At 35.9% G+C, this 24,923-nt stretch overlaps 1 protein-coding gene across 1 annotated transcript; it reads left to right on the top strand.

Moving 5' to 3' along the window:
* The first annotated feature begins 909 nt into the window (after positions 1-909).
* On the top strand, positions 910-23,922 carry LOC103704390 (small glutamine-rich tetratricopeptide repeat-containing protein). Its single transcript, XM_008787656.4, has 11 exons — positions 910-1,205; positions 6,292-6,539; positions 9,328-9,361; positions 12,416-12,555; positions 15,753-15,819; positions 15,891-15,990; positions 19,169-19,332; positions 22,210-22,256; positions 22,369-22,419; positions 23,092-23,536; positions 23,644-23,922. Exons 1-11 carry the CDS (start codon positions 1,133-1,135, stop codon positions 23,673-23,675), a joined length of 1,401 nt encoding a protein of 466 aa, XP_008785878.2. The 5' UTR covers positions 910-1,132; the 3' UTR covers positions 23,676-23,922.
* Positions 23,923-24,923: the final 1,001 nt, after the last annotated feature.

Raw genomic sequence — 24,923 nt, 5'->3', positions numbered from 1 at the left:
AAGTACTACATAGACTAAATACATAATAGAGAACGATGAGGAGCTTAATACATGGACTATCTTTTATATCAACAGGAGCTCGATCTCCCTTTCTAACTTGCCACTTATTCCTATATATCAAGAAATTTAAATTGATGTGGATATAAGATTTTTGTTTTCTCATGAGATGCTCCAAATTTTTATTAGATATTTTAGTGGTCCAAGAAAATATGGAAATATATTCATATCCATCGTGTGAGATTAGTGATTGATGGACATATAACCTATAGATCACAGACTCTTGGATCGGTTGCCCATGTTTACTTCTTGATTCCTAGAGTTTTCACTAGAGTTTTCTTCAATTATACCAATTCTTCATTATTTCATCACATACTCTACGTTACACATCAAAGAAAGTCATAGCATTCTTATACGTGAATCATTAAAGTCTTCTAACTCCTATTTCTTAGCCGAGTGAACCTATTATACTCCTTTCTATTATAAAATTGGGAGGCAATCTCTTTTTTTTCTACCGCAGAACAAATTCCTTTCTCTCAATAAAAAAAAAAATAACTTAGGAAAAGAAGCAATATGCAAGATTTACCAAGTTGATCGAAAAAACACATGAAAAGTTCATATTAATTATTTAATTTATTAAATACTAGATTGTGTTAATTTTTATAAATACATTTGAAGTTCATAATTTTTGAACATATTTAAAAATAAAAAATATATTTTGAAATTATTATGAATAATAACTTTTGGCACATCTCTTGCATGACACCCTACCGACAATGTTCACGCTTCTTAGGGCTTCCTCCCAGCATCCGAGACACGTGCCTCCAGCGTGCCATCGTGTCCTATTGGACGCGGCCACGTTTAAACGCCACCCGGGTTGCTCCACAAAAGAGGGGTATATCTGCAATATTTTCCCTCAACAGCCCGAACTGGTTTGAGCTGTGAGCATGTCTGGCGCTTGACCGGTGCGCTCCCTTGATTCCTGGCTCTTCTGCCCCCTTCTTGGACCGGCGGCTCCCGTCCCTTCCCTTTGCGAAGACGAAACGAATCGCGGCGCCAAGCGAGCACGCCTTCTCCCTCTCCTCTTCCCACTCGATAGGGAAGAAGACGAAGAGCTAAGACGAAGGGGGCGAAGATGGGGAACCTGAGGTCCGACTCTCCCGCCGCCCGTCGAATCGTTCTCGCATTCTTGGATTTCCTCAATTCCGGTGCGCTTTCTCTTGCTCGATCTCCTGAATTTGTTCCCCAATCGGTTTTCTTTTGTTTGTCCCTTATTGTTCTTCTTTATCTTTTTTTTTTTGGGTACATTATAGTAGAGGAAGGGCAATTGATTTCTTTCTTTCAAGTTTTAATCTTGGATCTCTCAGTATGCCATGGTGGTTTTGTTAGGGTTTGTAAAATTCCTACCTATCTATTGGTTAGAACTCCTAATAATCCAAGAAACACTATTGGAAGGCATATGGTACTTCCCTTCTGCTGTCCTGAACTGGTGGTAGGTCAAAATCTTGCAGACATTATTACGATCATCTTGCTTGATTCTAGAAATGACTTCTTTATGAGGCATATTTTGATAATAGGTTTTCTGTTCACTCATAGGGCATTTAATCTTGAGACGTCGGTCAGACGGAATGCCAGTAGCTTGATTGGATATGACACAACTTAATTTCTAAGACAAGAACCTACTAAGAAGAAGGGATGGTTTCTTGATTCTTGCTACCGCGACAATAAAGTTTTATTTAAATAGGATTGATCATTTGACATCAGATATCTTTTGACCTTATTAGGACAAATTGGCAGGTCAAATTCTTGCACAGACATTATAAGGGCATTGTAGAAATGATTTCTTTATGAGGCATATTTCTGATAATAGGTTTTCTGTCCACTCATAGAGCATCTAATCTTGAGACCTTAGTCAAATGGAATGTCAGTAGTTTGATTGGATACGACACAACTTCTATGACAAGAACCTGCTAAGAAGAGGGGATGGTTTCTTGATTGTTGCTACCATGACGATAAAGTTTTATTTAAATTGGAGTGATCATTTGATATCAGATATCTTTTGACCTTATTAGGACAAATTGGCAGGTCAAATTCTTGCACAGACATTATAAGGACCCTCTTGTTTGATTCTAGAAATGACTTCTTTATGAGGCATATTTTGATAATAGGCTTTCTGTCCACTCATAGAGCATCTAATCTTGAGACCTCAGTCAGACGGAATGTCAGAAGATTGATTTGGTATGACACAACTTAATTCATATTACAAGAACCTGCTAGGAAGAGGGGATGGTTTCTTGATTCTTGCTGCCATGACAATAAATTTTCTTTAAATGGGACTGATCATTTGATATCAGATATCTTGTGACCTTGTTAGGACAAATTGGCAGGTCAAATTCTTGCGCAGACATTATAAGGATCCTGTTGCATGATTCTAGAAATGACTTCTTATGAGGCATATTTTGATAATAGGTTTTCTAGTCACTCATAGAGCATCTAATGTTTGAGACCTCAGTCCGAATGTCAGTAGCTTGATTGGATATGAAGCAACTTAATTTCTAAGACAAGAACCTACTAAGAAGAGGAGATGATTTCTTGATTCTTGCTACCATGATGATAAAGTTTTCTTTAAATTGGACTGATCATTTGATATTAGATATCTTTTGACCTTCATTCTTAAATGTCTAACCTTAACCTCATGTTACAAGATTTTATCTCTTCTGCAATGTCTGCTTCATGGATCGAAGTATGGTTCATTGAAGTTTATTGAAGTTTCATGACGGTCCCTAATCCTTGCTTTAGTTACATACATAATGCATAAACTTAAATTAATAAGACCAAATTCTCTTTCTTCTGTTAAACGAAATAATGCATGCCTCACCCTAATTCTTGTTGCTAAACTTGATCGCTGAAAGGGCTGAAGGGGAAATCATCACTAGCCCCAAGGAAATCACTTCTTGATGCATTTGAACAAGAGTTTGGGATGGCAAGTGCCGCCTTATGAACCATCTTGCTATCCTTTTTGATAAGCAATTTCAAGTGTGTCATGAAGCAACCCATATTTGTGGAAATAAGAAATTTTGGATAGTCACATTGACATGTTTTATGTTCAGTAGTCTCCTGTTAGATAATGAAATGTTAGATAAACGCTGTAGAGTAGCATAAAAAAAAAAGCTAATAAGATCGTACTGGCATTTAGGGTTTGATAGGCTAGCAAATGCCGGATGAGAATGATTAGCTATTAGGTGCCATATATTGGCACCATGGAGAAAAAAATAACTAAAAAAAGTATTCTTCAAATAAAATGGATGTTTGCCACACACAAGAAAAAAAAGAGATGGACATGTTCGTCACAGAATATTTCTTGGAGGAAATGTTTTTTCTTGGCGATTAAATGGACACATAGGAATATATTAGTGGCTTCAGAGTTAGGAGTGAGATGAGTGACACAAATGTAGTTGTGCATGAGTAGAACTTCCCATTCCCCCCAAAAAGAAACTCATGCGCAAAAGAGATAGAGAGATCTGAAGAAGAAGAAGAGGAGGCACAAGCTTAACAAGAATGATAAGTTCCTAGTCAATACATTTCTTAGTTTTTTGAAGAAGGTAAGGAGCAACTGAAAAATACAAGGAGTGTTAAGTAATTAGATGAAAGAATTTGACCAAGTAACACAAGAGAGAGAGAGAGAGAGAGAGAGAGAGAGAGAGAGAGAGATGATGAAGAAGAAGAGTCACAAACTTTATGAGAATGATAAGTTCATAATCAGATTTCTTAGTTTTTTGAAGGAGGTAAGGAACAACTGACAAAAATAAAAGGAGCGTTAAGTAATGAGATGAAAGAATTTGACCAAGTAACTGAGTTAGTGGCTAGGTCATCATAACAACATGAAGACTAGTGAAGCAGTTAGATCTTCATTGATCATCAGTTGGTTGCCATTAAAGTGGAATCTGAACGAATTACCAGATTTAGTTTTGGCACATATTTTCAAGTTTCTAAGATTGTGATGAGAAGCTGTTGGAGTATCAAAAATTTTAAAAATGGGGCCCATGATGCAATTTATGTCAGAGGATTGTGCAATTATGACAAATGTTAAAGACCAAGAGAATTTGAATGGTAGAATAATTCCAAAAGGGAGGATGAAATCTAGTGATATGTGGCTTTAAGTGGTAACTACAACAAGCTAAACAATAGAAAGGGCAAGATAGATCATACTGGATGCGCTTTGTCGAGTATGTCAGCATACTTGTGGATGAAAACAAATTTAAAGATCGAGAGGAGGGTATCTTGAAAAATTGGTGAAGATAATGTTAGTAATGCTGGGTAAGTTGGAAATAAATGTGTCCATGTGTTAAATTTTGAGATTCTGCATAATTTGATTAATGAATAGAGGATGCTTTATCAAAGATAAAGGATGCCAGAATTTGAATGAAATTGGATACCCACAGAAGCATGTTAACAATTGAACAAAGTTGGGACCTTGAACTTTAGGAAAATGCTAAATAAACACAAAATGCTGGCTCTGAAGATATATAGACATAAAGATCATTCTCGAGTTAAATTATGAGTTATTCCATGGAGCAATATGAGTGGATCTGTCAGTCTGAAAAACAACATAACTACATCTCATTGGGTCAACATTAAGATGATCTTCTTAAATAGGTAATGACTGGAAAACATTTTTGATCAAAAGAAAAGATACTTTGCATGATTATTATTGATTGGGAAATGATTTCAGCAAATTTGATGGAGGAGTTATTTGGTGGGTGATGAGAAAGAAAGGTCAGATAGATTAGAAATGTTAATAACATGCATGCAAAAGAAACTACATTCGTGAGAACAGAAAGTTCCAAATGATTACAGGCTTTCTCTTGGGTTAGCTTTAAGCCTCTACATATTTATGCTTGTTTTAGATGCGTTGACAGCTAATAGCTTAAAAAATTACCCCCAGTGAATGCTATTTGCAGTTGTTAGTTTGTTGTTTTTAAGACTAGGAAAGGGTTAATATTAAGTGAGTGCAAATTAGCACCTAGATTGCAACTATAATAGGAATGTGGGAGTTCTGAAGTTGTACTTGAAAAAAGTTTCTTTGTTACCTTGCATCTATGCTTTAAGGAATGAGAAATTGGGAAGGATGTCTCTAGTGAACAGCGCAAGGATTTCTTGAATATATCATGACGGGTGGGACCAAAGAAGACCGAGTCGGAGATAAAAGATAATCTCCGGACACCTTACATTTTTAAAAACTTAGACATGAATAGGAATCTGAAGCTGAATAGGATTGTTATAGCCATTAAGAAATTGATGAGATAAGTAATTCTATCACGCTATTTTTAAGCATCGACGCTATTAAAAGTTTCTAGTAGATGTGTTTGTATGATGCCTAGAAGTTCATATATCATTTCAATTGGATATCACTTATGAGTCAAAAATTTGTTCCAAAAGCAGCTACACTATAAATTCTGTTGATTACATTGGAAACACTGGAACAAAAAAATTATCCTTTCAATTTCGTAACTTTCTTTTCCACTAACTTCTCTGTGTTTCCTCGACATCTGCATCCAATTCAAGAATCCATGTAGGATATGTACTTGTGAGTTGGATACACTTTAGAATAATACGTACTGATGGAAGCGCAAGGTTCGCCGTCTCGGTACCGGACCTCGTACTGGTGCCACACCAGCACAATGTCCATACGATACAGTATAGAGTTTTTTTGGCCATCCATATCGGTTACTGATACCAAACCGGCATGGTATGGTACAGTACGCTCCGCACTGCTCGGTTTGGGCTAGTACGGCGTACCTTGGATGGAAGTTTGTTTGCAGATTTTAGAGATCGGCGAAGGGTTGACCTTTCTGACAATAAGTTTGACCCACCATAGTGACATCATGATTTCTTTTTTAATTTTCAGAGTCTTGACTGAGTATGTAAGCACTATAATGAATGTTTGAAATATCATGTTTTTTTACCCATGAGCTTCTTTTGCAGTTTGGATAATGAACATCTATACTGAAACATCTTCACAGAATATTGTATAAAAAATATTTGTTTGTGTCTGCGTGTGCCCTTTTTCTATCCTTCCACTTACTCAGAAACTTGGATACATTTCTCAATCTGGTTCTGGCAGTGTATGTTCTTGCAACATTTGTAATGACCTTGATGACTAATTGATTTAAATTCATCAAATTTTTATGACTTGAAATTTGAAAAAGGAGCTCATAATGCCTTTTTTTTGAATTCGATCCTGCAGTTGTCTTCCTTTACTTGTTCTAACAGTGAAATGTTTCTCCGAGACAGTCGAACTGGCTCCTGGAGCTGATTCTGAAGCACTTGATGTTGTTAAAGAGTGTTTGCAAGAAGTGTTTAAGCTCAATTCATCGACCCCTGCTGATGGGATACAGCCTGGTTTATTATTGGACCTATTCGCTTCACAGGGAGCTGGTGAACAGTGTAGTCTGACACCAGATTGGGACTCTCTTGCAAAATCCAATGCCACCTCATCTTCCCAAAGAGTTGAAGATTCCAAAACTTTAAAGGCCTCAAATGTCAGTTTTCTACTCTCCTTCACCATCTCCTGCATATCTTTGATGAATATATGCTAAAGTATGTCTTGTTATCAGTTAATTATAAGTTATTTTTTTACCTATTTTATGTTTTGTTACTTTTGTCACTAACTTGTTTCCTCTTTACCGTTTGATATTAATATAAGTTTAAAGTGCTGCTTACCTTATCTACTGACTTTATTTTGAAAGTTAAATATATTCATTGACTGTGGTTTATAATAAGTTATACATTTTTCTCTATCTTTTTTGGGTATTGGTATAGTATAAGAAGACGTAAATAGGAGTGGTGAAGAGAAGAAAAGCTTGCCTTTTTGGCAAGGCGATGAAACGTAATTAAGCTTACCAAGAAAGGGATTACAATAACAATTTTTATCTAAAAAGATAAGCAAAATAGATGCAGCTGTAGAAAATTCTATCTAGGAACCATGAAAATCTGCATTTTGAGCTCTCTTTTGTAGAAAGAAACTGTACAAATTTAAAAACCTATTATTTTTCAGTTACAAGTTTGACATTTAAAAATTTCTCGTCTTCTCACCCTGGTCTTTCTGCTACACTGCAAGCAAGAAGATATTACATATCTTTTGAGTGCTGTTATTTGAATTAGCGACATTTTTGAGTTATCAATATGCCCAATTGGCCAGACACCATATAGGGTGATCCTGCACAGGACCATTTATATTTTATATTCACAAAAAGAAGAAAAAAAGGGGAACAACACTAGACATGGAACTGCTATTATATGTAGTCAAGGTTGTAACTACTGCACCTACTTCCTCTGGCGTCGTTAAGCAATTAATATTGCTATAGTCAAAAACATTTTCCAGCTCTTTCCAGGTTGTGCATGCACATTTTATTTTCAGCTTCCAGACTCAAGTTTGAGGGCGGGCCTTGGCGCATTAAGGTTGTTCCATTGTGACCTGGGTGTCACGAGTTGGAGACATTGAAATAGCCTCTATACATGCAGGGGTAAGGCTGCATACGTCTAACCCTCCAAAGACCCTGCAATAGCAGGAGCCTCATGCACTAGGATGCCCATTTTAGACTCACTTTCCCACTTGTTTGGGATACAAGTTAAATCAGATTTTTAACTACATTGTTTAGGAAGCACTTGATAACATAGAAACCATTATAAGGGTATTGGAGGCCCCCAATGCTTTAGGTGCTTTAGGTGGAAATTTGTCCTAGGTGTTCATCATATAAGTCAGGCATAAGGGGGTAAACAATCCAAAGAATACACTTTCTTGATAGAATGATTGTGAATAAGCTGGACGGGTCAATAGTGGTCCATATTACTATAGCTAGGAGGAAGAGATAGAGAGACAAAGATGTTCAAAAGTATGAAGGTGAACCATTTGCCTCTAGAGGTCCATATTACCATCATTTGCCTCTAGAGGTCCATATTACTATAGCTAGGAGGAAGGAATAGAGAGATAGAGATGCTTTAAAGTATGAAGGTGAACGTCACAATAGTAATCTTTGTGTTTCATGTTCTTAAATGAGTTTGAATCCTAATACTCAACTAGAAGTTGTAATACTTGTTTTTCACTATATAAATGACTGCTTATTTATAGATGGTGTTTCATGTTCTTAAATGAGTTTGAATCCTAATACTCAACTAGAAGTTGTAATACTTGTTTTTCACTATATAAATGGCTACTTATTTATAGATGGGAGCATTGGTACAATGGTATAGTTGCTTAGTTGTGACTTGGGTGTTATGGGTTCAATATACGGAAATAGCCTCTCCGCACTCAGGAGTAAGGCTGTGTACTTTTAAACCTTCCCAGACTCCACAGTGGTGGGAGTCTCGTGCATTTGGCCGCCCTTTTTTAAATGAGTATTTATTTATCCTTTTCTGTATTTCTTTTTCTATCATTCTATATTTCATATCGATAATTTCATACCTTAAGAATGATATTTCATCCTAAGGTGAGTCATAAGTTGAAAGACTTGGCATCTCTCCAAAACCTGCACTTTTATATTGATGTTAACCTTGAATTACTTGTCCATCCCTGAGGAGCACATTGAAATAGTTGTTATGTTATTACCTATATATCATGGGTATTTAATTAATCACTATAATTTAGCTGTTATCCGGACATAATTACTGTCAGTAAGACATATATATAAATTCTAATTTTTATATCAATACAAAAACAGTTTTTTATTTTGTAAATAGTGTAAAGCTGCTGTTTTACGGCTATCACTAATGATAGCCAACTAGCCACTATAACAGCAATTAATCTGGTCCAAAATAAACCTAGTCCAAGGCTAGACTTTGCAAATAATAGCCATTATATTTGTTATAACTGTAAATAATGGTTTTGTGACATGGGGATCATGTCTAGTTGTGAAGTATTTTTGTGACCTCATTTTTTGATTTTTTGAACACTAGCCTGATAAATATGTTTTAGCATTACCTAGTGTACATGAATGTCTGAAACCTTCTAAATTTGGGATGCCGTATATGTTCTTAACATTCAACTGTGGAGAATAATGAAGTCTGTTGCTCAAGTTGAAATGAATCATCAGTTTGCTAATAGACTACATTGAAATTTATATAACCTTTCTACTTTCCAGTTTCTTGCATTTCACGAGGGACATATAAATTGTAGAATATACACACTTTTTGAGGTTTCTGCTTGTTCATTGCTGATATGCTTCCATTTGTATGAATTTGAGATTCTGAGTTACATAATGAACATTCTCCTCTACTTTATGCTATTAACTTAGTAACTTCATTTCCTTACATCTCTACTTTCTTAATCAGAGAGAAGATTGTGCTAGAGATTCCGAAGACTTAGGTATGTATATGATTCTGATTACTTTATAGTTTTAGGATATTAGCGGGCTGTTGTTCCTAATAATCATTTATATTGGCTTACTCTCTTTCCTTTTGTGATTTTGTTGATCGTGTCAAGTATCATATGGCATTACAAGACAGGCAATATGCGTGCCTCAATCAAGCAAACTCATAATTATATGAGAGCTATGGAGCATGGACATGGATATTTGATTAGTGGATATAGTATGTATATCACAAGATACGAATTTGCCGATATGAAAAAAAGGATATTATACGGCTGTGATCTGGAAATTAAATAAATAAGTATATTCTTTACGTAATATAAAGAAACATCCATAGAACATAGTAGATTATGACAACACGTAGCCCATAGTCTAAATAGTACCATACTACCATCAACATCAGAAAACTCTACCATTTAATCATCATTCAAATCTGTCGACCACAATCTATACTCCACAATAACATCAAAATCACACACTCTAAATTTACATCCATTTTTAAAAGGGCAGCATTCATTAAAGAAAGAAGAAAGGACCCTCCCTCATTGTCAAAAGTATTTAAAGTATCTTGGCTGTATGAACGTTTCAAGAGTCTTTTTTGGTACCTAGTGGATACAGACATAACATGCAATTTGAAGTGTCCTTGCTTACTGTACAAGAAGAAATGGCAAAATGATAATGGCAATGCCTCTTACCTTGATGGCCCTGTTTTCCATATTCTGTAGGTTAGCCCCTATTATAGCTTTTCTTATGAATGTGACACCAATGAAAAGATAGTTTCTTTAAAGCTGGGTAATTCATGCTTACTTTATAGATAGATTGCTTAACATATATTGCCTTTTCTTTTCCTCCTATTTGATTTTGGTGGTGTGCACTTTAATGGTGGACATCAGATTAAAGAGTATGCTCCAGGTTTTATTGTACCATGTGAATGGGCGATAACAAATTGTCCTTTCCTGTGTAATTGATTTTAATGGTACCTAGCTTTGAAAGTTGGATATTGCACTGGTTCAAATTTTCTTGTAATCCATATATCGTACGGGATAGTAACAGAATAAAAATTGACTGTCCCTTGTTTGAAACATATTATGACTAATTTCCAAACCAAGTAGCTCATATGTGGTGTGATGTCTAAAGAAAATACAGCTTTAACGGTTCCTAGGTTGAAATGTGGTCTGGAACTATAAATTGTCAAATGTTTATGAACTATAAATGGAATACAAATTTGATAGTGCCTGGGTCACAAGTTTAGTCCAAACTCATGACTATTCTAGATACTTTTTGGACTAATAAGGACATCTTATCTGTTTCTTCTTGGTTCTAGAACTAGTAAATGTCTATGGATTACTGAAAGGGGCTAACTTTTTTGCATGAACTACCTTCTAAATTCTTAGTTTTGCAAATTTCTTGTGTATATATACGATCTTTCCATTTGTCTGTTGCAGATGAACATTTGACATGTGGATTGAATCAGGATAGTTGATCGATCATTTTGCTGCTGAAACTGATAAGATCATCGCTAGGATTGAATGCCAGCCAGTCCGCGCCATGGCGTGCCAGTCTGTGCTGTGCCAGGGGCTTGTTGCATGTGCTGTATGTTGGACCTGCACCATGTGACCTCAACCCTTAGATTTTTGCTTGTTTTTACCAATGAAGAGAAAAAAATGTCTTAGGGTGAACTACAAATAGAACCAAACAATGAGCAAGCCATGTCAATGAGTTGTCATTTATTTGTTTATTTTTCTTTATTTTCTAATTTCTTATATCAATGCTTATACAAAAGAATGTATTAAGTTAGAACATATGGTATAAAACTAAAAGAACTTACTGCTGAAAATATAAAAAATTATTAAGTATACAAGTATTTCTTAAGTACCTTACCAAGATACATATGAATAGAAAATTTATCAAAGAAAACTTTTGAACAGGAAAGAGGACCAATAGAAAAGAAATCTAAAATGATAAAAGAAACAATGTTTTTCAGAAACAAAAGTTAAAGTCTAAACAGAAACAACCCAATTTTTTTAAAAAATCTTAGTGAGATAATACTGCTTTTGTGCACCGTTTTCTTGAAAAAATGCAATAAAAGAACTGCAGATGTTTAAGAAGCATTCCTGATTAATTGTTGGTGTTAAAATTTCAACAACTATTTACCTACAATCTTTCATTATTAAGAAGGCAATGACAGGCATTTTTGGCATTTTTTAATGGAAACATTGGAAAAAATTTGGAGAGAGAGAAATCTTCCTACGTCCAACCTTTTCCTTTATCCAAATTTCTAAATAGCTCCCATCTTTAACTACCTTATATACCCTCTTTATTTTTTTTATTACATGCCCACACCCCTTAATTCCGACTCCCTCCCTCCCCCCCCTTCTCTCTCTCTATATATATATTGCATGCAAAACCACTCTGGTGGGGGAAGGGGCCACGCACAAACAAGGAAAAAAATCAAGGGTTGTAGGGGCGGGCATGCATGATGAAATCAAAAAATCAGAAAGGCATATATGTACGACATTAAATTTACAAAATCGGGGTTTGGGGCCCTGCACCCCCCAGCCTGTATGTGGCTCTTCCCTTTTCCATGGTTATGGCTAATTTCTCTTTTATAGCAGTTGTTGCTCTTGTACCTTTCACATGCCGTCCGGAAGACTTATGAACCCTATCTTGTGAAGTAGATTGCACCATCAGGGTACCTAATGGAATCAAGTTGTTCCATAGTATCTGTTCAAAATTTGATTGCATCATATATCTGTCTGAAATTTGTTTTTACTGATGACTTTTTTCAAAAGAATGTTCCTTCATAGACTTTTGTTCGACGGAATTGAAAACAGATTTTAATCAGTGTTGACATGATTCTCCCTGTTTGAAGTATGTAGACATTTAATTATTGTTATAGAAAAAATTTCTTATGTCTTTGCATGCTTATTATACTTTTTTGTTTTGATTCTTAGGTTTCTCTCAATGAATGTGTCTTTGATCGTCCATGTTTGATATGCATGTCAGGCTGCTTAATTTATGTTATATTTGTAATTTATTTCATGTCACAGGAGGCATGCCAAGAGATGAACTATTTGGAAGATTCTATGCTGCACTTGACAAAATCAATTTTTTTATGAGCTCACCTGGTGCAGTTGAAGACCCTGATCAAATTGCCAAAGCAACACGGTTCTTTAATGAAGCTGTAGCAGTATGATCATTTTCTCATTTTTTGTCTCGTTACACATTTGTATTACACATGCGTGAATAGCTTGAATACTATATCTTTTATGTATGTTGTAAACTTTTTTGCTTGCTTGATATTCCGTTAGTGTCTGACTTTGTTTTACTGGCTAATAATGAACTGAACTGGTCATGGGAAAATGATCTGTTTCTTCTGCAACAAGAAACACACACACATGCACCTCACACACACTTCTGGAGCATGGTCCTGTGCAAGATCCCATATTGCCTGCATAATCACAATAATATCTGTGAGAAAGTGGTGCAGTGAAGACTTTGAGATGCTATTCCAAGCTTGGTTATAGGGCATGTCATACTAATATTCCCAAAAAGTGAAATTATATCTTTATATTATGGTTGTGATGATCTCATTTCATTAGATATGAGGTGTCGTCCTTTGCAGGGGGGTTATCATTATTTTTGGAATATTTTATTACTTTTTTCAGAAATGCAACAAATAAGAAGTCACTTTTGGGGAAAAAAAGTCGCACTGAGTAGATTTATATGCAGACTTTTTTTTATAAAAAAAATGATCATCTTAAACAAGATCAATATGTGAAAAAAAATAAAATTTTGGTAACTCTGTTCAGTTTTTCTATTTACTTGTGTTTTTTCAACCACATATTACTATATCCGGTATATGTAAGTGCCCATATAAAGTTTACAGTTTCAATTTGTATTGCACTATTGCGTCTGGTCGTTTGTTCTTCTGTAACTTTTGGTATTTGTCTGAGTAGATATATAGTACTTTTGTCCTTTAGTGGTTGCTGGTTTGGTGATCCTTTATGATAGTATGTTTTCACTTTCAAGTTTGGAGCCTTTGGATAAATAGGTATAATTCAAATTTTGCTTAAGGTACCTACATGAGGCGCACCTTGCACGAGTGGCGGGAACACTAAGGCATGTCTCGAGAAACTCAATGTGGTTCTAAAGGAGATATTTTACTAATAGCAAAGACTAGTTCTAAAGAGAGGAATACATATTACCTGAACACTTCAAAACAAGTTTAAATATCGATATTGAACCCCGTACTAGTTTTCCATTGGAATGGTATGGTATCAGTATTGACAGGTATGTATGGAACTGAAAGTCTAACAAAACATTTAGCAAAGACTTTATGAATTCTATGTAAAAACAAAGCAATTAATCCAATACACCATTTATCATATACATATAGTTTTACATATCTAAGGATACATCTATATAATATAGGCATGTCCTCATGCCGGATATTTGAAAGTTCCTGTATCTGATGCTTATGGACACTTGGACACTTCACACCCGTATCACATGTCCAGGTAACTATGGAGGATAATGCTATTTTTCAGGCAATTGTCCAGAAATTTCTGTATAGGATCCGAACCTTAGTTGCTGAGATTGGGAGCAGGTGCAGGCGTGAAAAGCGGATATCTTAGAAACACTTTTAGTAATGAAGTGCTTATGAAGCTGGTGCAGGTTCAAGAATCCAGGAAGATTCCAAAGTGGGTGTGTTATAAGGTAGAAGATTCCAGCTACCAAGATCTGAACCTGCTGTTTGTGTTGCCCTTTTCAATAGGGGTGACAATGCTTAACCTGTTTAACTTGATTCAACCCGTAATTTGTAGGTTGATTCAACCCGTAATTTGAGTTACCTGTTTAATAAAATGGTAAGGTTCTAGTCTGGATTTTTGACCTGTTTAGTAAACGGGTCAGGTTCGGGTTGACAGGTTTTCTGACATAACATGTATGCAATCCGACCCGTACCTGGTTCATCCTGACTTGATTGCCACCCCTAGTTTTGAAGCTGCCCCCAGTTCTTGTGCCTACGATGTCTCAACTGAAAATAAAGTAATGCGCAGAAGAGCACCACACATCAATTAATCGGACAGTAGGGTTAGTGTGGATGGCACGTCTGGAGTGCATGAAATTTCTTTGCTCATGTTTGAAAGGAAGCTTTGTGTATCTGAGTTGGTGATCGAGCATGTTGCACTACAAATTGTTATTGGCTACATGCGAAAATAAGCCAAGCTCATCCTGTTTCCATTCAGGAGGATGACAATATGGCATAGAGCATTTTCCAAGAGACCATGGAAAGTATGGACAAGGGTTATTAGGCACAGAGCATGTGTAGTTCTGGTGCAAGAATGCTAATGCTATAAACAGAGTTAGGCATGACACAAGAAGATTTTCAGATCTATTGGTTTACTGATCCCTTCTAACACTATAAACTAATAAAATATTAATAGAATTTATTGCCATGTCACCATCGTTCAATGAGATTTTAGATCTGGAGGGTAGCATTCATTATCGTGATTTGTTTAATACAAAATTTGATTACCTATAGTGTCAGTGCAGCTTGACTCTCTCTAAGAAATGGTTTATTTATCAACTTTCTTATGTATTTTGTGGTAGCAAGCATCACAGGAATACAGTATTTTTAGTTTATTTTCAGCTTATGTAAGTATAATGTGTTTAGATTTAAGATGTCTTAACCAGTGAAAGTTGTGGTTTCGATATTTAGTACATGCCTTTTTTTCTTTGGTGATTAACTCTAGAAAAATGTTGATTAAAAAGAGAGAGATTTCACAGATGTATCTTGTGAGAAGCTTGTATATATAAATGTTGTGAATTCTTGGCATGGTATGATTATTTGGTGATTTTGGAAGCCTTGGCATTAACCATGCCAAGAATGAGTAGCGCCCATGACCAAGTTACTTCCTTTTCAACAGTAAAACTGCCATCTAATATCTGCTGACAGTTATCTTTTGAGAAGCTTGCATATATAAATGTTGTCAATCCTTGGCATGGCATGATTATTTGGGGATTTTGGAAGCCTTGGCATTAACAACGCCAAAGAATGGGTAGCGCCCATGACCAAGTTACTTCCTTTTCAACAGTAAAACTGCCATCTAATATCTGCTGACAGTTATTTTATTCAGCATGAGGAAAGCAATACCTAATGTATCTCTTGTTCTGATAACTTCCTCATACCACTTTGGTCCTTGGTGGTGCCACTGCCATACTTTAAAAAGTTAACTCTTTAGCCAATTGCATCAAGGGAACCTTACATGCACTGGAGCAATGCACTTGAGCTCATCTTCCATTTTGGGGTTCATGTGAAAGATTTTGTTGATATTTGGCTGTTTTGATTTTCAAAAATATTGAAAAGCGTCTAAATATTGGCAGGAAATTGGGAATTCTCAGGGACAAATAATGAACTTGGGCAGCCTTGCTGAAGCCTTTAAGTCAAAAGGTACTCATACAGCAAAAATCTTTTATGGACAATAGATTAAATTTTTTTCACTAATTTATTATGGTCATCAGGTAATCAATCCATGCAGTTGAAGTTATACTCTGAAGCTATTGAACTATATACCTGTGCCATAGCACTCTGTGAGAAGAACGCTGTTTACTATTGTAACAGGTGTGGAACCATTATGCTAATCAAGTCAGTATAATTTAATTGACAATCAAAACCTGCTTATACTGATATTTCTGATGTATCCTATGTTGGAAACTATCTATCAAGACCTGTTTGGGAGCCTGCTGCCTATCTTCTTGATATCTCCCTGAGTACATAGGGGCATAGGGCAGCATATTGGGAAGTATTAGGGATGATGATGGATCCTAGACTCCCAGAGATTCTCAGGATGCAGAATATCACCATTTTAGGTGGATTTGGTGCCGCTGAATCTTGGGATTACAATTTCTATCGATCTTCTAGATCTCCCTACTTCTTCTCCATCTCTCAAAGCTGCATAATTCTCTCTCCCTCTCCATCTCGTTTTTGGCCAATTCCTTCTCCTGCGAGTGTTGTCATGGGATAAACTAATTGGACATCTATACAACTCTGTTAGTATTTTTGTATATATGCACTAAATGTTCTGGAATGCTGATTTGTGGGGCCCTCTTATTATTCCTAGATCTGTTCTCATAGAATTGGTGCCCGAATTTGTTTAATATGCATGTTCAAATTTCATTCTTCTATATGCTCCAAGCTGTTGCCAATATGCCCATAATTGTGTTTCTTTGGTTGGTGCTTCCAACTTTATTTCAGATTTTGATTACAATTCAATTTTTATTACAATTTGTTGAAGTCTATACCTTAAGAAATGCTAATAGTACACTCTTTTCTCAGTATTTCTGTTGAAATCATACACCGTCAACATTTATCCTATGGATATGCTAACTTTGCTAGGCTAATTGTACTCTCAGTTGTATTGGTTATGCCATTTAGTTTGAGAAGCCAATAATTTCTTTGATTTTGGGGAGAATTAGATAGTTGAAACTACATTTTCCCTATTGAATTTAAAAACACCCTGAACTGGAGAAAGCAACAATGATGGATGGTAAAGTGAGTTACTGTCATGTAATATCTGGAGTGTATTATTGGGTTTTTGAGCTTACACAAAACCATGCCACCGGTGACTAGATGGGATTTAATTCTTAAATATAGCTGTAGTAGCCTTACAAAAATCTGACTGCAAGCCCACGCTATGTATCCAAGAATGAAACTATAAGAGATTGTATTACCTGAAACAAGGTGACATTTTACCAGTCACAAAATAATAAATTCCTAGGCTTAATTTAGAGATCAAACAACTTTCTAGTCTTATAAATTCATAGAGATAAGAGACATTGTTTAGGATCCTCTATCTATCCTCAACTTTTAATTACTGATTATTATCGTAGATCCGTGCATAAGCTGTGGGGGCATCATGATGTACTCTATTCAATAGAGATCAACAACTACTTGCCATACCATTTTGTGTTGAGAACCCTCATCACAATAAGAACAACTTCTCGTGTTCCATTTCATAACTAAGCATCTGAGAGTAATGAAATTTCGCTCAAGCGTAATATAGTACATTTCGATTGCTCTGTGCATGTACTTGGCAAACGTCAACTGAGTTATAAATGAACCATCATGTCTTACATGCTGTTGAGTATTTGTATATGCACATGCCAATCTGTATATTTTTTGGATGCATTCATTGGGAGCAGAGCCTGAATAGTTGGGGCAGGCCTTGATGGTTATAGTAATGTTGATACATTTATTAGGATCTCTAAAGATTTAGTATTTTGTAGATGGAAGAATTCCCTGTGCCTCTTCTTTTTTTCATCTGTTTCTTTTCTGGCTTGTGTACAGTTTTGAATGTCTTGCAAGCCTTCTGCTGATCCTTACTAGCACATGTTCCTGTAGAAGTCAGAGGAGGTTACTGTTCCATTTAAATTAATTGTAAATTACTCCTAAATATTGCACAGGTTTTTGATGTATTCTTAAAACTACCAATCAATAAAAAAATCGTGAACAAAATATTAGGAGTGGAGGACTGAATCCTATTTATTTCCTTTGATGTGCTGATAATGTTGCTAAATAGTGAAATGAGCTTCTTTTATGTGGTCAACATTGTGTCAGGATTATCTTATTGAGATATCTAATAACTAACATTGCTCTAATGCTTTCCTTAAAAAAAAAGAGAAAAGTTTCCTCTTGGTTCTAGTGCTCTTTTACTTTTGAATATTTGGTAAAAAGTGGTTTGGAATTTTTTAGCAGTTATATGTGGGATTGGATTATCTTTTGTAAATGTTAGTTTAAAATTTTTGGGATATGTTGTATTGAGTTTTCCATTCATAAGGATGTCTCTCCTAGGAAGAACTTTCTTATATCCTTAGAATTTTCCTCAAGTTACTCATTTAGCAAGAATATGCATACCACTGATTTCTACCCTTTTTTTAATAAAATGCAAATATATAGAGTCTAATAAACAATTCCACCAATGGTAAACTTCAACCGAGGAATTTTGAAAGAATGCACGAGATCAAAACTACCCTGATAGAGAGAATATTAAAGAAATAATTGTTAAATAATTTAAATTTTCAGCATGTGTTATCATAGAAAATGTTCTTAGTCATAGTTGTACCCTCTCTTTCTAGCTGAAGAGTGTTGAAAGGTGATATCTTGTTGTTGAAGAAATGGGAAGGTGTAATGAAAAGATATAATAGGTAGGTGAAGAAACTGGAGTGGGGATTTTAGTTAACAAGAACAGTGAATAATCACTTAAGAAAAAGAGAGAGTAAAGAAACAGCAACTAAGTACTTTAATGTTTTAATATACTTTTTCATAAAAAATCTTCATATTCCTCCTTTCTTTCTTTTCTATGAATTTGGACAAGTGATCCAGTCTTGTTGAAGAATGGAATGGATAAAAGAAAAGATATGACATATAGAATGTGAAGTAAAAAATAGATTTTTCAGTTTTAGTTTGAGAGCTCAATTTTCTTGATGGAATTCATCTGGATCAAATGTCTGTAATCAACTTTGCTCCCTTTTTCTCTATCTGATTGTTGAAAAGTTTTATCTTATCATCAAAGAACTGTGAAGGTTTTTAAGAAAAGATACATTGGATAGAATTGAAGCAAAGCTTTCTGTTGACAAGAATAGTGGCAGCTTCAAGCTTTTACTCCAACTCAGAATAGATCATTTATTTTTTCTTGTCGTTTTTTTTCAGTGTTCTGAACTATAATTGTACAGTGTACTGGTAAAATTTTTGATCACGCAGGTAACCTATTAAGAAGTTAACATGCAATATATACTTGCAGGGCTGCTGCTTACACTCAGATTCATGGATATGATGAAGCAATTGAAGACTGCTTAAAGTGCATTGAAATTGATCCTAATTACAGCAAAGCATATAGCCGTCTTGGATCAGCTTATTTTGCTAAAGGGAATTACAATGATGCTTTAAATAAGGGTTACTTGAAAGGTAACTATGTTTCTGTTGCTGCAGGAACTTGAATTTGTGGGGTTAAATGAAAAATTAAGAGTTTGACATCATGGATTGCATATGCAAAGTCAGACTTATTTTGTGACCTCCAGATCAAATTTTGTTATGATGATTTATATTTGCAAAGTAAGATTTATCATGTGAACTCCAGACTATTGCAAAACTCTTAATGTCTGCAGTTGCATCGTGGTTCTTCATGCATTGTATATTTGTTTTTTCCTGAGTGTATCACTCTCCCTCTTTCTATTTTTCCATCTTTTATATGATTGTTTGTAAGCTCAGAAACTTCTTCAATACAAAGCAAAACTATTAACATTTTGTCATTACTGTACCATGTTTTTAATCCGAGGTTTGTCATTCTACACCTACTATATTCTTAGGACCCTTTTATGTACTTCTTTATTTTTTATTTTGTCAGTGGCTGGCCAAAAAATTTTACCAGTCTTCCAAGACATCAGGCTATTTGTTGTTTAGATGCTTTATTGGTTTCATGTTAGCTTAATTATATTACGTGAGTGTTTATTCCCCTGGTTGGGCTTTGCGCTGAACTGAAAGGTCTCAACTTTCTCATTGAAGTGCTTGATCACATTTGAAGATGAAAGCAGCAGAAAAATATAACACTGCTAAAACATTTGGTCAAATGAAACCTACAATATGGAAGTTTAAAACAAATAATAAAGCTTCTGAATATTCATTTATTTTCTTATTTAAGTGGGTACTCCCAACATGGTCTATATCTATCGTGACTGTTATTTAAGTGAATATCCACTTCACCTAGTCTTACTCTTAGCAACAATGCACCATCAATCTTAATGTCCATATAAAACTCTCTATAATTAGAATATCTTTGGTATGTTTGAAACTCCTTTATAGCCCTTCATAAGGGGGACCTCTTGAAATTTGAACTGTCAATATCACTAAAGGAATCGAAACATAGAATATTATTGATCTCTTTGAGTAAACCCTAAACATTCTTCATTTAATTAGAAACACTGTAAACTGCAAGGATTAAAAATGTCTCCCATCCATGGATATTGAACTGCTGATAATTGAACTGATGATGGGCTGCATTGGTGCCATATGTTGCTTTAAGTTGCTGAATTTATGCATGCATTTCTTGATGCTTATGTCTCCATTTACCATCAGTTACTGTCCATTGCTATCATAATTATATCAAAAATAGCTATGTATTAATTTTATTTTTAAAATTTAATTTCAGATACTTTTGTCTTTTATTTCAATTTATTTTTTTATTTTCTATTTATAGACAATAGCTGTCGCAAACATGTTTCATTCTAGTTGTTTGGGTTCAATCTTTTTATTCATTCTTTTTATGTAAAATAGGGGCCATATGCTGTGTAAACATACCTTTTTTGAAATCCTTTTGCATGTCCCCTGTTCAGGTTTTTATAACTCAAATCTTATTTTAGACTGTTCCATACAAATTTTACAGCATAAAACAGGACTAATTGTGGGGCTTATGTTGCATTTAATGTTCCATTAACTGATTCTCTGGATCCTTATTCTCCTTTTGTAGAGAGTCTCGAGTTTTTCTTTTTTTAATATATATATATATATATATATATATATTATGTTCACCTAATTTTTACCCCATATCTACCTCCCATATCTTCTACCTTCATCTCCAATGCGTTCAGTCACGTAACGTGATGAAATAGTTTATCATTCTTAGCGTGTAATGTAATTTAACCAATGATTGTCACCCTTGGGTTTCCTGAATGACCGTCATCAATGTGAACAGACTGCTAGCTCAGAAGCACTATCTAATTATTACAGGATTGGTATTGGTTATATTTGGTCATCCACACCTCCATTTTAAGTTCCCTGTCAAAGCAAGTCTTCCTAAATCCTTTCTTACTCTGTTTATTTTTTTTAAAAAATATATGATTTTGTTATTGTATCCACCTCCTTTAAACCTGTTCATGCAAAAAGAAACCTTATTCCTCGATGAAGCACCATCTAGTCTTTTGTCCGACAAACCATGCCATCTTTATTAATTTTTCCTTTCCCGTTCTTTTTGTACACCTCCCAAATTTCTCCTGAAACTTAATCATGCATTCACTTCAACATCCTTGCTTCACGATGCTCATTTTATGTGTTTGCATCTTCTTATTGACATTCTAACATCTACAATATTATGACCTCATTGCAGTCTACTCAGCATCTTGAGATGATGATCAGCAATACAGCACATCCTGCTTAAATTGGCCTACAATTCTTTGGCAATATGCTAATGTTTCATTTGCCTTTTGAATTACATAAGCAGGAAAATGGAAGTCAATACTTTAGATGCTTCTACATTTCTACTTATGATGATTAGTGAAATCATGTGGATGCTAAAATTTCAATCATGTCTCGTAGGATGTTAACTAATTGCTGAAGTCCCATGCTAATGTGTGGTAGCAATAACCTGTATGTATCTCTCTAACTGCAGAAGACTTCTTGAAACCATTCTGTTGTATAAATTATTACTCTAGCATATGTATTCATCAGTTAGTTCGGTACCCCCTACTTCTGTGTCGTATTTAAAATTCTTATCATGATATTCCTAGAACTATAGTTTAGTGTTAAATCGCCCTCTAGTTGGAAACAATTTATATGTTGGAATCTATGTATAATTGGTGTTTCCAAGTTCTAAATTAAATGTAGTCAATGAGTTTTATGCACTTCATGTATTTCTATATTGAAGAACTTATGCAGCACTAGTTCTAAATTATATGTAAAAACTCAGTCTGCTCTGATGGAGCCAAGCGCTTTCCTGCGAGCATCAACTTGTGCAATATTTGAAATCCTTAATGCATTGATCCAACCTTTTGCCTGTTTTCACACATGCAGCCCTGCAGTTGGATCCAGGTAACAACACTGTTCGAGAGAATATTCAGGTATGCTTTTATATGTAAAAATTTCATAACACTTGGATGATTTTCTTTGCAAGATCTTTTCTCAGCGTAAATTTCTTGTACTATTTATAATATATGCATAAAAAAATCTCAGGTAACAGTACAGAAATTGATGGAACAACGTGCACAGGCAGATCCAGATCAGGTAATTTCAGTTCACCATGCAATAAGAAATTGTGCCATACGTAAATTTACATAGCTGTAGACTTAATTTCCTTGCTTTAATCTTTGTGGCCATAACTCTTGAAATTAGAATGCCTTCTGGTCACAATTATATTGAATTGAAGCTATTCTATAACCAGCATCACAATACTTTTTCTGCAATTCTTCCTCGTTGTTTGCGCAGCATTATCGTTTCCTAATCAGTAGTTGTTGCTGGTAAAGCATGCGGAATGATCGTTTGCTAATGTTGTGTCCTATAAATGTTTGCTGATGTACTTTATAAAACTATGTCAATTGCGGAGGATTGATTTGTATCATAAAGACCAATTTCGATTGTAAAAGGCATTAAATCTCTATTAAACCTTTATCAATTTGGATAAAGGAGGGTGAACAGATTTCATAATTCGCAAAATTTCATAATTCCACCTGAAGGGTTTTGCAGGCCTTCAGGTGTTAAATCTATCAGGCAATGTATCCTGGAGTAGAGACAATTTCCTAGAAACCACTTGTGGTCCTTTAGTTCTATTGTGGTTTCATCCGTATTACATATGCTCTCAGACCGTGTATATGCAAAATGGTTTGATGCTCTTTTAGCAAACCTGCCTCCACATTTTGATTAATTATGATTTTGTTATTTTGTGCTTTGTTTCTTCAGAACACACGATCAAGTCATGGCCAGGAATCTTCTTCACATTCAGGGTCAACAAACAGCAGCTTTTCATTCCCGTCATTTCCAGTTGGTGCCTCTCCAGATCTTGTGGCTAACATTTTGAGGAACATGACATCAGGTCATGGCCAACAATCAACTTCGCAATCTGCAGGCTCAGCCAACAGCAGTGTCCCATTCACGTCTTTCCCTGTCAACATTCCTCCCGAATTTGCTAACATAATAGGGAACATAGCCGCAGCTACCCAGGGTCACCAGGTTCATGAGAGAATGCCCAATGGAAATGTAGAGGGCTCAAATGAACCTGGTATAAGACTCGATGCAAATATCAACCTGGATGTCGGAGATTCACCAGAACAGGTATCAGATGTGTTGAGGTCTATGATGGAGATGTTTTCACCGCAGCCCGGGTCACAAGGAGGCGCACCTCGAGGTTCAATATGAGTGATTTTTTAACTCGCATTGCATTGCTGGTAAGCAAGGTGTTTTCCTGCTCGTGCATCTCCACTTAAACCATTTTTTTTGGCCTTTATTCTGCAGGTTCAGATCGAACTCAAGGAGGTGAGGACTGAGAAAAGGTTTTGCTTTTCAAAAATCGTTAACTTATGTACAAAAGCTTGTGCATACATTATAGGGTGTCTGTCTCTTGGGACGTTGGTTAAATGCTACAAGTTTTGCCTTCACCCCAAAAAAAGAGGATTTGCCAACTTTTCTGCTCTGCTTTCGATTGGTGGCATTGTAATTCTTGGATTATAAACTGGTTAAAAACTATAATCCAAAATGGTAGTGATATATCACCAACCCTGTTCATATTTTGAACTCTGGGCATTTTACTGCGATAGCAAAATAATTGCCTTAAGCAATAGAAGATGACCAAAGTGCCTTAAAACTTTCTAATTGAAGATATATAGTTGTGGGAGAGGAGGGTTTTATGCCGCCCTCGGCACGTGTGGCAGAGGAGGACACTGCGGCACTGATCAGGCCGGTATCGGAGAGGGAGGTTCGGGAGGTTGTGTGGTCTCTAGAGGGGACAAGGCGCTGGGCCGGATGGTTTTCTACCGTTGTTTTTTCGGAGGTACTGGATGATAGTAGGATAGGATGTGACGGCAGCCATACAGCAGTATTTTAGCACCGCTGTTATGTCTATAGATTGGCAGAGGACCTTGATCACTCTTATACCGAAACGACAGGATGCTTTTGAGCCTAGTCACTTTCGCCCGATCAGCTTATGTACTATCATGTACAAGGTGACGGCGAAGTTACTAGCAGTCAGACTGAGGGACATTCTTCCGAGGATTATCAGCCCGGAGCAGGAGGCGTTTGTGGGAGGACGGAGCATTTCTGATAATGTGCTTATTGCTCAGGAGTTTATGTTTGATCTTCGTAGGGCATCGAGTAGGAGGAGTTTGATGGGGATCAAACTTGATATGGAGAGGGCCTATGATAGGATGAGATGGGACTTTGTACAGCAGTCTTTGCAGGAATTTGGCTTTCATGAGACATGGATTAGATGGGTGATGGGGTGTGTCAGAGCTCCTTCCTTTGCCATATTGGTGAATGGGACGCCTTTCCGATTTTTCGAGTCTTCCGGGGGATTACGTCAGGGTTGTCCTCTATCTCCTTTACTCTTTATTATATGTGCAGATGCTCTCTCTAGAGCTCTTAGGCAGGCAGTGAGCACCCAGGAGCTGGATGTTTATAGGCCCATGCCAGACGCTTCACCGACTTCCCATTTGCTTTTTGCCGATGATTGTCTACTTCTAGCCCGGGCTACGAGGCAGGATGCACGGGTCATTCAGAGGATTCTCCGGGACTATTGT

Source organism: Phoenix dactylifera, unplaced genomic scaffold (assembly GCF_009389715.1).
Source record: "Phoenix dactylifera cultivar Barhee BC4 unplaced genomic scaffold, palm_55x_up_171113_PBpolish2nd_filt_p 000723F, whole genome shotgun sequence".
Classification (NCBI taxonomy): Eukaryota; Viridiplantae; Streptophyta; class Magnoliopsida; order Arecales; family Arecaceae; genus Phoenix; species Phoenix dactylifera.
Note: the sequence above shows the minus strand (reverse complement) of the source record. Positions and strands in the feature narration are given on the sequence as shown.

Bases quoted from the DNA above. Each gene is read 5' to 3' on its own strand.
- LOC103704390 (XM_008787656.4), top strand. From the start codon at position 1,133: ATGGGGAACCTGAGGTCCGACTCTCCCGCCGCCCGTCGAATCGTTCTC. The intron at 1,206-6,291 runs GTGCGCTTTCTC...TCTCCGAGACAG, and splicing joins CTTGGATTTCCTCAATTCCG to TCGAACTGGCTCCTGGAGCT. The intron at 22,420-23,091 runs GTAATTTCAGTT...TTGTTTCTTCAG, and splicing joins CACAGGCAGATCCAGATCAG to AACACACGATCAAGTCATGG.